The following is a 15,022-nucleotide window of genomic DNA, read 5'->3' on the forward strand; positions in this document are numbered from 1 at the left end:
TATTCTTGAGAAATCAGGTAACAGAAATCGACATGCAAGCTTTATCCCTGTTTTCCAGCTGCTAACCACCCTGTGATGCAGGCTCCTGCTCCAAGCAGCAGCAGCTGAACAAGAGCATGCAATCACTTCCCAGGCACTTCACTGAAAAAAACCCCAGCAGCTTAAATCAAACTGCCTCCTGTGGCAGTTTAAGTGTAGGCTCTGGATTTTGGCTTGAAGCAGCTGGAGGCATTAGTGTATTTCACTCTGACACGTAAATTCCTGAGCAAAAGCCATCAAACTGCCACAACAATTTCAGTTGTGAACAGCCTTCCAGAGACAAATGCTGAAGAAGACAGCAAAAACCTCATGATGATGATACATGCAAGTGTGCACAGTATCACCAGAACCTCTCATTACAGGAGGCAGCAAAGGCTTTAGCACTGAAGATAAAGACAGAGGAATTGCATTAGGGGAAAGGACAGAGTTACCAGAACCTTACACATGATACTCCCCTCATTACACTGGTCAAGAAGAGCCTAGAGACAGCAAGAAATAGATGCAAAAAGAAAAACACATGGTCTAATAATAAAACACTCTTCAGGGGTCAGAAGAAATAGAATTAAATTGAAAAGAGAAAGTAGAAAAGGTGCACATCTCTCAAAGCATTAGCATTAAGGAAGGTACATGGTAAGGATGAAAGCTGTAAAGTCCAAGTACTATTTGATAAAGTTTGAAAAACGAAAGATACTCCAGTAAAAATAGAGTCAGGATGTAAGAGACTATCATACTGATAATACCACGTGAATCAAAATGCTGAGTAAGAAGGAAGCTGGTGAACTGGAGATAGTGATGGAAGAAATGGCTCAAGAAACCCTGATCCACAGATAAACAGAGAGAGAGGGGAAAACATCTCTGATAATACTATTCCAGAAGATTCAAGGCAGACGGTTGCAAAGGTCTGAGCATGTCATGAACAAGCTTGGGAAGGTTATCACAAACACCAACATGTATCAGAGTGAAGGAGACAGGAAGACTGAAGCAGGCATACTGAAGATAAGCCGAACAGATGTATTTCTAGGAGCAAAAAAAAAGGCTTTGTAAGCAAAGACACAAAGTCAATGCAACTACTCTTCCTCTGCCACCTTATGGGTTTCGCTGAAGACCTAGCTTTAATGTTACAATGCCTTCAATTCACAATAACCATTTTGCAAAACATATGAGCCAAACCCCATAATCCAACAGGTCGCCAAGTCCTGAGGGCTCTGGGTATCAATCAGCATCCTATCAGTGTCGGATTAATTTTATTAAATTTGTTGTGTCTCAAACGTGGAACAGAATGCAACTCTAGATCCTCATCACCTATCAATGCTAATACAACTGAGATCGAAAAGCCACTTCTCACACCTGCCACTTCTAGTGAGAAGCTACACACTTACAAAGTCTTCCTCCTCAAACTGCAAATGCTCTTTATCTTCCTTCTTCTCTTCCCTGGATTCAACAGGCAGCTTTTCTTGAAAGGCGGAACTTTTCCGAGAATGGAAGTTGCCATTCCAGTGGCGATGAACTCCAGTTCCTCCTCCTCCACGCTGGCTCACACCATCATGGCCCCGTGAGGGACCATGCCAGCCAGGCTGACTGCCAGAAAGCCCAACATGAGCTCCTTTAGAAACACCAGAATCTACAGAATCATGGCGGAGAAGGGACGGCTGATGCCAGCAGTCTAAACAAAAGGAGATAAGGATGCAAGTAAGAAAAATCAACACAGTATACAGAATACTGGAAATATCAGGCTGTCTTTCTTGTTGTTCAGCCAGTGTTCACTAAGTAACTGCTGAGCTGAACTTACTAAGTACCGTGTGATTATATCAGAAAACAAACCAAGCTATACAATGCACATACAGCTACCATGAAAACCCCTTAAGGCCTGAGCACATTGTATGGGAGAAGAGAGTAGTACAACTTCCTCATAGGATGTTTTGAAAAGGTACAGTCTGGGAGGATGTTTCTATTCTGCTGAATTCTTCATTTTGTAGAACATTTCAAAATGTTTGCTCTCAGGCTGCATTCTGATCCTTCTTACTCACCTCCTGCAGTTCGGAGGGGCCCATTATTGAAAAATCCATCGGAAGAGTTGTGTCTCCTGCGGCTCACGCCAAAGCGGCCCTCCCCCCGTGGAAGATGCTCTCCATGTTTCTCAAAGGTGGCTGCAGGGGACTGCGGAAAGTAAAAAGTCATGTAATGAAGCACTCATTTGGACTCTCCAGGAGCCTGTCCGTCCAACAGTGACATTTGGCTAATTGAAAAAAACCACCAAGCCACACATTCCTGTACAAGTTTTCAATACAGCATCCATATCTACATTGATTAGCCAGCAATGTCAATGAGCCTGGATCTGATCAGAACAGCTCACAAATCCACCTGTCTCACGTAGAATCACAGAGAACCTAATGCACTCATCTTACCCATGGTCAAGAGCTGTGAAAGGAGGTGATCTGTATTACTGTTACCTTGGTTGACTGTGGTGTTGAGAAGTTAAGCCAGGCAGGAACAAAGTCATGCTGCGCCATTTAGGTCCAGTGTCTCCCTTCAATAAAATGAGGCATCAAACCTCATGGCCAGGATCTGTAAATGAAAAGAACACTCCCTGTCATCTTATCCAAACTGAAATAATAATACAATTTACCTCTTAAAGTTTGGCCTATACAAATAGGAGGGGGAAAGTGCTGAAGTTTTTCATATTATACTTGAACGTTTTTCTTGTCCTGCTGACTTTACTCCTCTGACTGAAACAGGTAAGAACTCCAACATTCCCCGTTACTTCCTGTTTACACTTAACAAACCCATGAAGTTCATGATAGAATGGGTGTGGAGGGGGAAGGAAACAGAACGAATGGCACAGAAAAGCCATACAAGGCAGATGTAAAAATCAAGATACGACAGAATTTGGAGTACAATTCTTCACTGATCATTGTCTCACAGTCTGCAAAGGGGTGACCACTGCATGTTTTATTCCAGAGGCTGTAAATCAAATATGACCAACTTGTGATGTTAAGAGACATTTAGAGCAGATCAGAGACCTGAAAGACAACCATATGCCAGCTCCTGAACTCCTATGTGCTTTCCAACATATCACAGCAATTTTTACTGCTCAAAATGATGAACATTTCACTATTGCTCTGTATAAATGAATTTCATCTTTTTTTGTGGAAGGTTCTCCAATTTACCATTTTGCTTTACTTTTCCACTTTAGTTTATCTAGAGGCAAGTCAATACAGTATAGCAAAGTAGTAAGTACATATGATCACTTACCCTGAGTTTGGCCTCTGCAGTCCAATGTCCTCAGTTTGTGTGCTTCAGTGACCTCTGGGTTCCTTCCTTCTCCAGAATTCTGGAAGGCCAGCCTTGAGGCAACAGTGCGTCTCAAAGCAGAGCACGAGAGGCCGCACTTCGTGCCAACTGTGCCCTTCACCCCCTCAGCTGCTCATTTTACCCTCTCTTTGCACTCTCACTACAAAAAAAAGATACCTAAGAAGGTAATTTATATTTAAAAAAGCCACGCCCACGTTCACCTCATTAAATTTCCTCTGGTTATGGTAGTACAGAAGTCAGCCTTTACATTACAAAAAGGTTTGTCAAGTCTGCATGACAACATTCAGAGCAACATCATGGTTAATACTGAACACATACACTCAAAGCTGCTGGACAGTTCATGATCTGCAGCAGATCAACCTAAATGCTCTGGAAAAAAGATGTTACGTAAAAATGTTTGCCCTAAATGCTGAGATCTAAACAAGAAGCATCTGCCCAAGTGCTCTTAAAATATAAATTTCATTTTTATCACATACATCTGCTAAAAAAAGGTAAAATATTTTAAAAAATGAATGTTAGGATATACTCTAGTCTTCACGTAACTTGGCTAATGCTCCACAGAGCTAAGCACTACTTGATATAAAGCTCAGAAGCAGGCACAAATGTTCTCCCTGTTTTTCACCATTTACATGCTGAAACATAGGTCACATGAACAAAAAAAGCCAGGTCCAAAAATAATCTCTTCTACTCTATTTTTTGTAGACTGGGTGCTGCTTTTAAAGGGACACAATTATCCACAAGAGCTTCTTGTTCTACAGTGAAGAGTTCACTTCTGGGTCATAGTCCTCTTCCATCAAAGAGGTGAGACAGGAACTACCGTCACTGTAAAAAACCAAACAAAACTCCGTCAATACAAGTGGCATAAACATGACAAAGTATGACTAAAGAGAAAAACAGAAAGGGAAATCAAGCAACTATAGTGCAAGTGCCAAAAGCTATTTGATCTCTGATCAAAACAAAACCTGAAATAATCTAATTAAAAGAAGAGTCCCTGAAAAGGGCATTTTCACTTTTAAATGATCACTTCCCAGAGTTAGTCCACAAAAGAGCAACAAAACCAATCAGAATAAAGGGAAGAGTGGAGAAACTGCATGCAGCTGATGAAAGCGATTCCACATTTCATAGCAATTTTAAAACCTGCTGCTAAAATAATGAGACTCTAGGCTGCAGGTATGCCTGGCCATTCCAAATGCCTCATCTCTACGTGCCTACGTCATTCCTCACCCGCTCCAGTACAGCCAGACTCCCCTCTCAAGAGGATGATGACAGTAATACAAACTGTATTTCATTAACTGCTCCATGGAAAATATCACCACCACCACAGCCTGAGTTATTCTGTTATGACCTCTTTTTCCTTGAACCATCCTACCTAACCAGAAGCAAATACAGAGTTTAGTGATCTTGAAACAACCAAGACTGTTTATTACTGTTTTGATGCCATCAGCTGTTTCTCAAGATGCCTTTAGGTGTGCCTTATTATGCTTTTATATTTGACTTATCAGAGATTTTTTCCTTTGTTTGGATATGGTTCCATTCTTTGCTCAGTTTTGGTTTTCATTGCATATGTTATGTCACTCTTTATTCTAACCATGTGGGTTTTTAAAAAAAGTTTTTAAGGTGATTTTCATCAAGGCTCAAAATAAACACACACTGGGAATAGTAAAAGAACGACCACCTTTTATCTTCTGGGTCACCCCTTTAATAAATCCCTTCATTTTTATGTTTTTTTTTTTTCTTTCTGGAACTGCATGTTACTGTTGTATAGAGGAGTTTGGAAAGATGGAAACACTTCACCTAGGCTCTGAGCCACAACCACATTTCTGCAGACAAAGCAAGAACAAGCAGCCTCACAACATGTATAAACTACCAGCCAAGACAAAGAAAAACCAGAGTGGTCATGGCCACACACAGTATTGACCTGGGAACTTTCTGAGCGCCCTATCCTGTGCTACAATCTATTGAGCATTACACATTGCAAACAACCGATCTATAAAGACATATTTTTATATTAAAGGGTAATTTTTCAGTGTGCATAATGGACATAACGGAACATCTGCTGCAGACAGAACAGACTTCCCATCATGCTGAACTTGTACAGGTACAGAACTCTTTAAGATGGGACCTTCTAAGTCTACCACCAAACATTTGATGAGTAAGTGAAAGACAAAACAGGGACAAAGTCAATGCAGTTGACTATATTTAAACAAGATTCATTACCTTCTGAATAAATATGCTCTTCAGAATGAACAGTATAGCAATTGAGCTAAGTCAAGCTATTGATAGAAGTTAAAAAATTTAATAAGTTGATTTAATGAACCTTGAGAATGGTTCACAGCAATGTGAAAAATGGACCTAAAGAAAGCCCACAGAGAACTGTTCTCTGGATTTAAGGTATCTAAATAAATGAACATCACAGAACTGCAGTTTTGAAGTAAGAACCAGGTCTGAGTACAAAACAAAAATAAAAACACCACAGAAGTACAATACCCAGGTTCCATTTACCAAAAAGGTTCCCAGGACCTTTGGAAAAGGCAAGGGAAAAGGAAAGCACATCAACAGTTCGTGTTGCTGCGAGGTTTCCTTTCACATTTCAGCACAATTAAAGCGAAGGTGAAACATTTTGTAAAACTCCAACCACCAATTTATAGATGATCTTGCAGAGATTTGGGTCTCTTAAGCTGCTATTTTGATATCACTGTAAGTATGAATGACCAGGGCAGTTCATTAAGCAGTGCCTGGTGCACCTGTAGCCCTCTAGTACAACTCCTAGACTTGACCCCATAATTCAGTAGGGACATACACAACTCTTCAGTCATCGCCTTCCTGGGCACATCCCAGCACAAAAAGAACAAGGGACGTCACATTTAAATGGAAGACTTCTTGCTAGAGCAAAAACCTTGTTAAATGAAGTGCTGTAAATTACAGTAGCACTGAAACTCTTCAGTCTCCAGGATGAGCCCCCATGCTGGGTTTTACAGCCCCCTCTCACACACGCTCTGGATCCCATCCAACAGCAGATCTGCAACCTACCTGAGACCACTTCCATAACCTACCACTCTACTGACAACAGTAACATCACAAAATCCTAAGGGGCAGGACCCACAGTCTCTCCATTACCCTCTCTGACAGCAACCTGTAACCAATTATTGGAAAAAAAAAAGTCCAAGACCAAGAACAAATAGCAGCAGGACTCCCAGGATACTTTCTCAGACTTTTAAGCCAGAGTCTGTATTACAATTTATTACCAGTCAGAGCTTCTATGCAAATCTGTTCAAGTTGCTTTGTTTTCAGACACATTTATACATTTTTGCCTCCCAAATGAGAGTGGGCACAGTTTACTTGTGCTTTGTGTAGAAGTCAACTTGTAGCTATTAAAAAATGCCAGCCTCAATTCAACTGGGTATTTTCTTGTGCTACCAAAGTGCCCAACCACACTCTATTCAGTTTTCCATGGTACTCACAATTTTACACGAGATATATTGACTCAAGTCATGCCTCTTCCAAACCAAGACTATTCATGGAAGCCTTCTGAATACCTCTAATCACCCTTATTAGCCTTTACCCTACTCTTTGGGTTCTTAATGTCACGAAAACTGCATCAAATGTTCAAGATTTGGGAGCATGGCCCATTTATACAGTGGAAAAAGTGTGCACTTGAAAAATTTTCTTCCTAATATCTAACAGATTTTATTCCCTATTACTACACAGAACTGAAGTGACCTTTGATAACTACTCAGTTCTTCTAATATTGCATTTACAGTTCAATCTGTACTGATCTCTGCTTCACTATGGAAAACACAAGGACAAAGATCATCAGTAGCCACTCCCAATTCCAGAAAAAAAGCAAAGGAAAGTGCGTGTCAATGCAAACTTAATTAATTCTCAGTTTCCTTTTAAATGAATTAAAATGTGAATTATTTCTGCTAATACAAATCAGAAAAAGAAAATAATAATAATATCACTAAATGAAATGTTCTCTAAAGGCATACCTCCTTTCAGAACAATGAAACCTGCATTAATGAGCTTTGGTGCAGAAAAAAAATGGTTGTCTGTCAACTATCCCAAAATATTATTTCACCCATCAAAATGAAATAGTCTTTGGCAAGTCATCTAAGTACGAAAAAAATTAAACCCTGTATTAGCACCTGGGTTCCACTTATTTTTAAAGGTTAATTAGAACTGTTAACAATTTATATTATCATTTTTTACATGTAACATTAAAAATGCCTTTAGTAACCTATTTTTTTGTTGTTCCGAAAGTACTTTTTTCCCCTTGGTAAGTGCTTAAGTTTCACAACTAAATACCCTTCACTGTGTTATTTTACATGCAAGTAGAAGTGGTCAAACTGAGTCAAACAAACTTGTCAGGTGCTCTTTTATATACCAGATTTTATAGTGTATTTGCTTAAACAAATATTAAAAACTGGCATGAAAACAGAAGGAACATACAAGCACATTCAAGTTAGAGACACAGACTACAGTAAGAAACATCTGCAGTCAGAGAGAAACCCCCATTCTCCAATACCCCTTTCATAAACGTCTTGCTCTGCCACAGTTGAAGGGAGTTGCCTGGTTTTCAGCCTTCTATTTATTTTCATTTCTACTCCTAACACACACTTTATCAGAGTTAATCTCTAAACCAGAGTTTCTAAAGCTTTGACTCTCAAGCTGAGCTTTTCAGATATACCTGACAGTGGGAACCAAGGAGGTGTTCAATATGTAAAGACTTACATTGACCAGAACAAGAGCCTAGAGAGACGAGCTAATCAGAGCCACTGAGCTATGAAATTATTCACTGGAAATGGATCAAGATATTTCAGAAGTCCTAACAAACAGAACAGATGAGCCTTAGCAGCAGTGCATTTTTCCTCTTACTTCCTCTTCCATCTCCTGCCTTGGCCTACGAGGCTGTAAAAACGCAAGGGGAAGTGGTCTCCCCTGAATTACAGGCTGCCTGCTGTGCCATGACACGCTGTTCCAGCACACCACCTCTCTGGGAATACCTGGAACTAGGGCTTCCAACCTTTGTCCACATGACGTACTGCAGTGCACATTTCTGAAATGGACACATTTTACTGGGTGTTTTTTCTGCTTCGCTGTACCCTGCAAACATTCCCAGGTCCCTTCAGCACTGCTGTCTACCACAAATCCTATTAATTGCAGCCTCTAATTCAGTTTCTCCTCTCCTGCAACAGCAAATCACAAAGACGTGGAGCCTCTAGTGGAAAACCAGCATAAAAGTAAACTTTTACCCTTCATTACACATTTATCAATCCAGTTAATAGCAGCTGTAAAAGGTCACAAGGACAACACCTGTCTATCCCTGCCACAATTTCAGTTCACTGCATTTCTATCTATTGCTCTAAATAAAGCATGTTTACTTTAAAAAAGTAAAGATTTGTTTTTCTAACCAGCCAAGTCAATTGGGATTTCAGTAATACTCCTAAAGATCACCTAAAGATCAGATGTCAGCTGGGTTGCAAAAGCATTCAGAAAAATTAGTGAACAATTTCATGGATGCAGAAGGCAGAACAGAATTTACTTCCCTCATCAGTTTTCTTTCTGTGAAGCTCTTTTAAAGTTATTTAATCAAGCAGATATGCCCAAACATTCAGAACAGACCTCTTCCCACTTAGCTACTTTTCAGAGTAGTGTCACTGAATAGGTGTACGTTAGTTTATGATAAGGAATTAACACAATATGCATTCACTGAAATATCTCTTTCTAATAACCTCCAGTTCACCCAACAGATTCACAAAAATAGGGAGCACAGCCTGCAGTCCAACTCAGGAAGAGTCAAAAGCATGCTACTGACTTCCTTAAGGCTATCAAAAAGCCTCACGTGAAATTTCACTACCCTGTTTTCCAGAAAAAAACCCCAAACGTTACAAGGCTTGGTCTTACTATCAAAAACATATTATAAAGATAATCATATTTGGGTACACAGCCTTAAAAAACACCTAGTTACAGCCCCCCTGCCACAGGCAGAGACACCTTCCACTTTACCAGAATGCTCATCTCCAGCGATGGGGCATCCACAACTTCTCTGGGCAATCTGTGACAGTGAATTACATTTATAATATAATTATAAACCTTGCTTCAACCTTGCATGCATTATTAGGCCTTACTATAAAAGACACAAGTGCAGCATAACTCGTTCAATAGTTGTCATAACAACTGGTGAGCCATGTCTTCACAAGTTGAGATCATTCATTTCCAGTTCACCTACATAAAGTAGCTACAAAACAAACTTCCCTTTTCCTTTCACTTCCATTAATACAATTGTCTAGACACACCTTCACCCTGTCTGCACAACTGAAAACCAGTTCCCTTTGGAGAGGACAAATGCAGATGTTCCGGAATGGCACGTACAACTGGTAGAGCTCACACACCTGAGGTATTAGGAACCAGAAGAACTATCCCAGATATGCCATCACTACTCGTTTCTTCCCATTATATCCCACAGCCAGCCTTCCAAAATAAAGGACAGCCCTATTAATTAAAAATACTGCAAAAAAATTGCTTAAATTGTATCTGGCTGCTGAAAAAAATGTAGTATCTAAAAATATAGAGCATCACTCATAACAGTTTGCTAGATTTATAGAAATATGAGCCCATTTTAGAACACTAAAGGATGGATTAAAATGTTAATCATGTACTAAACTAAAACTTTCCCAGATATAGATATTAAATGTTTTAGTGAAAAGGATCTATTACAGAAAGATTAACAACTTGGTTTTCAAGTTTAAAGCAAATGAATCTATCTTGCAGAGTCATCAAAACTGTTTTGTATTCTAGACAGAACACTGCAAATCTATATTCCAAAATGAAAACATGCCAGAAGCTTGGCCATACAAAAGTGCTTCCAGAGTAACAGGCTAGGGGTGGGGGAAAATCATACCAACTGTTACATACCTGACCACTTACACAAACCAGATGACTAACTTAAATGAACTGAAAATAGGTTAAGAAAGGTCCATACAGACACATCTATGTCCTAATCCCCTTTTCTCTACTGACAGTTCTTCCATTGACATCTCACACAGCTCTGCTTCACAAACAACCTGTCCCTTCACATACTTACTTTCCACTTCTCCAAGGCCACGCTGACCCAGTCTTCCCTCCTTCAAAACTTCTAGACAAACACATACCCCCACAAAACCACACACCAAGCAAAGCCTTAACAGTCTGGTCTCATGAATACATATTGAGATCTAGAGTATAGGGGGTAAGGAGATTATTTTTTTCCTTTGTGACATCAATTAAAGATACAAGGACATACAAAAGTAACAACCCAGTAACAGAAAAAAGTGACTTCTAGGACTGCAGGAAAGATTCTTCATCAAACAAGAAAACACCACTCACAAAAACACGACCTTCAGAAACGTTATTCACTGATGATACACCGGCCCTCCAAGCTTCTGTTGAGCCAAGTTTTTACTAGCAAGGTTACCACACAAAAGCCAGCAAACTTGTCTTTGGAAGCAAGTTGTACTTAACTCAAAAGCCCAAAGCATATTTTGGAAAAGGCAGCATCATGGGGAGCCTGTACAGAAGCCTGTGTAAGATAAGTCTCTGGACCATAGCCAGCAAGTGTGATACATCAAAAATGAACCCTTCCAAGGGGTTTTCATGAATTTACTCCTCAAAGCACCAAGAATACCAAGATAAGGCCATTTTAAACATGTAAAATCTAAAAGGGTCAACTTCTCATAAGCACAAAATAGGAGAACACAGGCTTTCTAGATATTATGCCTACCACCAGTTATTCCTATGTTTCATACTGTGCAGCCACTGGCAATGCTGTCATCCCTTATGCCTCTCTCCTGTGCCTGTTAAGATTCCACTTCCCTCCCTCCAATGTCCCTTTCACTGCCTTTAGTACTGTTTATGTTAGAGAACAGTGGTATTTACCTGAAATATTAAAACCTGTTTACTGCTCTGCCCTGCTGCAAGAAGTAAGGCTTCAGGGATGGTACACCTCTTAAACAAGTGCATCTATTGACACTACTGATACAAACCAAAGAAACGCATTTTAAATAGTATTAGGCTTTAAACGTGATCAACGTTCTGAACTTTCAAACAGCTTTAGCATTTTGTTAAATAAGGTATTTTAAATCTGGAGAAGGTATTCTACTGTTTTAATCAAATCCAAAGGTCTTTTTATTTTTAGCTCTTTAAGGAACAAAATCAAACATCTATTTTGTACTGCACTTTGATCTACAGATCTTTTGCAAGTAAGTCAAGATAAGGCTCTGTTCTGCCCAGAACCTTACACAGCACAGCACCTCGTCATGGCTGCCTTTAAGGTACCACTCCTGTCCCCAAACCCTTATGACAGAATGAGCGAAAGGGCAATGAAGAGGCCATCTGTACAGTCTGCCCAAAGCCTTAAAGAACAAAGTCACTTCTACTGCTCAGTAGCACACACCAGGATAATGTTCTCCATCATCAGGAAAGAATTGCAAATATGTAATTACTGGCTTATCCCTGCTGTATGCTACATACCTCCTGCCTACCTGTCTTCCAGAGATGTGGATGGAGCCTAAGCAGAAGTTAAGTAAGTAGTTCTCCAGTACCTCAAAAAAAATATCATGGGATGGGTATTTCCCACTAAGGGTATTTTATAAGCCAGTATTTTACCAGGGTTATTACCGCTACTATAGCACATTTACATTTAAATATATTCCATTTGGAGTGGAGAAAAACGAATTTCCTTTGGAAAAGAGCCTCAAATGCAACCAGACTATTTATCAAATATTTGTGTCAAGGCAAGAGAGACTACAAATCAAGTAGACGGAAGCACAGATCTGCATTTCAGATGAAGGATAAGCAAGTAAAAGGCATGTCATTTGCAAAGAGGAAGGAGAATTGAAAGTCAACAAAACAGAGGACATTCAGAAATAAGAGACCATTCTCCTAACCAGTACTGTAGTAATTCTTCCTCTCAATACCATTACCTGGGTCCTACAAGACCAGTACTACAAACTGGGAAGGGAGGTGCATTCCAGTTATAGGTACTTCCCCTAAAGACAGCCTGCCAAGACTGAGGGACAACTCATACCTTTTCTGCCCCTCCCTGCAATCTGGATTATTTCCAAACCCTTTTACATCAAGACCAGGACAATATGATCAAACTCCACATTTATTTGTCCGTAACTAGGACATGACAAAAGACATGTTCACTCAGCACTTTTCAGCATGTGTACAACACCTGCATTAGTTTGTAAAGTTTACATTGTCTGCAATGCTTTTCATTTCACTGGTTTAACATTTTCAGCACTTTCTGATTGAGAAAGTATTAACAAACATCAGTGCAGAAAAGTTACTGAACACAATTCAGTTTAAAACAACTCTTATACATATAAAATAAATTGCAAAAATAATACATATTCCACTAGTTTGGTCTTAGCTTAAAAAAAAAAAAAAAAGAAAGAGAAAAAGTCATCCTGTCATCTAATGATTTGCTGCAGCTGGGACATATATCCTCTTTAGATGTTCACAGTGTTTTCCTGGAGTTCTATCTACAATCTAGTTTGTGAAACTGAGTTAAAATAAAGCAAGGAGTTATGGACAAAATGTTGTCCAGCTGGTTTTAGCTTTGTCTTTAGATCTTGCAGAGAATTATTGTTTTTCTGCAGGTAATCTGTGTGGGCCAAGACTAAAACACTGATTCTTCTATCCTAGTGTCCCACAATAAATTAGTGAATACAAGCAAAACATCTGTGTGGGAAAAAAAATCCTCATACATTGCACAGTTAAGCACCTTTTCCTGAGATTTAAAAGAATTTAGCTCTACCCTCTTCCATCAGATGTCTCTGAAAGTCAACTAAGCAACTCCCCCCCCTTCACCAATTTGTACAGTGATCTTCAGCCTGCAGAGGTCCAAAAATTAATCCTGAAATGTCTCATAAAGTATCAGAAAAACGAGTTTGTCATCAGCAGACTGGAATTCATTATGCAGCTATACATACCTCCACTTGAATATTTTTTTGGAAGCTGTAAATCAAACCAGATTAGCACACCAGCATTCTCCAGTGTATCCCTACAATCTGTTTTGGTTATTTGTATGGCTTGAAAGCCTGTCCCTGCATCTAATGCCTCACCTGAACATATTCTGCTGCAATTTCAACTCATAACTACTTGTTTTACTCATGACGGATGTAGAAACCTGACTAAACTCTCCTTGCAGATACCTTTTAAGAAATCTTTTCTCCAGACCAAAACTTCAGTATTCCCTGACTGAAAGGCAACTTTAGCAGGTAGGTTTTTTTTTTTTTTTTCTGGGGAAGTCCCACAGATCACCCTGTATCCCAGCACGGTTTGGCAGCAGAAAAAGGATCTACTATCATATTCTGGGATCAAATATAGCCATGCTTTAAAAAAAAACCAAAACCAACAAACAACCCACCCTCAACCAGTCACATTTTACTGGCAAAGATCAAGCTTTCAAGTTCAAAGCACCAATGACGAAAAAACTGACGTGACCCACCTACCAAGTGTGACAGCTTGCAGGCAGTGACACGATGTCAGAGCTGCCTCCCAGTTATACCTGCAGGTAACTTTTTTAAGCTGCTGTATACATCACCTGCTAATGTCTGATGAAACATGTTGTATAAATACACCGTAGAGCTAACCAATCAATTTTTTTTTCCAATCCTTAGTTACGGTTTCTCTCTTTCACAGACTTTGTTATTTTCTTTACGGATCTTGTTACACAGCCATAACTTTCCCAAGTATGACATTATCCCAACCTGAACAAGATAGCTCCTGCTGAACACCTACCACTCCTCGGCAGAACGGAGAAACTGCTTCATTACCTTATTTTAAATGCTTCTATATGTTCCAGTATGACAAGTGAATTTTCATGACAGTGATGCTGCTGACTCATGATAATTTAGGAACCATTACAACCCCCAGATACTCCCCCACAGAACTGCTGCCCTGCCAGCTGCTACTTGTCTGTGTAGGCAATATACCAAAACACAGTAATTTGAACCCATCTACACCAAAATGGCTGAATCCAAAGCTATTGTTTTCAGACCATTTATTGAATTTGTCAGGATCACATTATCTGTGTGTTCAGTAAGAACATCATTGCAATATAGGGAAGTGAAACCACCAAAAAGTACATGACGCAGACTCCCTGATGTGAACACTCTTCCTCTGGACATACCCAAGTATTGCCTTTTTTCTAGATGTTGTGAGGGAAAATGCTCCTCAACTCCTCAGCATTCTGGAACTTTTCCCACCCCCACAGGCTCTCAGCTCCCTAAATACTAGAGGATACATTCCAGAAGGCCCAGTCAACCTGAAGACATTAAAGCTGTCATTAACCCATTTCTCTACTTTTAACTGTAGTTCAAAGTAGAGGAAAGACAGTTTTCCCAAACTAACAGTCAAGATCATAACACATTCAACATTTTCAGGATGAGAGTTCCTTGCTGAGTTTTTTTAAGATTAACATCAAAGGTCTTTTCAGATCATCTCATGTGAGTCTTGATTAATCCCTTGATGATGGATGACGCACTGTAACACAATGGCAAAACACTCCTCTGTGCTGAAAGGCTGGAGGGAGACCTGTTGTAATCTTTACCATACACCTTCACCAGCAACTTTGTGAATACCAATAATTTCTGTGCCCAGAATAATACCATATATCTCCCTGGCA

At 39.7% G+C, this 15,022-nt stretch overlaps 1 protein-coding gene across 2 annotated transcripts in view; it reads right to left on the bottom strand.

Moving 5' to 3' along the window:
* The window catches only part of GPBP1L1 (GC-rich promoter binding protein 1 like 1), a 32,213-nt gene that overhangs the window by 12,927 nt on the left and 4,264 nt on the right, over positions 1-15,022 (bottom strand). For both annotated transcript variants that reach the window (XM_032118733.1, XM_032118732.1), the window contains exons 2-5: positions 3,292-4,173; positions 2,490-2,604; positions 2,067-2,196; positions 1,419-1,702 (exon numbers count right to left, since the gene is read on the bottom strand). In XM_032118733.1, coding sequence (XP_031974624.1) covers positions 1,419-1,702; positions 2,067-2,196; positions 2,490-2,549 — 474 coding nt within the window. In that variant the 5' untranslated portion in view covers positions 2,550-2,604; positions 3,292-4,173. The remainder of the gene's footprint in view (positions 1-1,418; positions 1,703-2,066; positions 2,197-2,489; positions 2,605-3,291; positions 4,174-15,022) is intronic.

The sequence above is a fragment of the Corvus moneduloides genome, chromosome 9 (assembly GCF_009650955.1).
Source record: "Corvus moneduloides isolate bCorMon1 chromosome 9, bCorMon1.pri, whole genome shotgun sequence".
Lineage (NCBI taxonomy): Eukaryota > Metazoa > Chordata > Aves > Passeriformes > Corvidae > Corvus > Corvus moneduloides.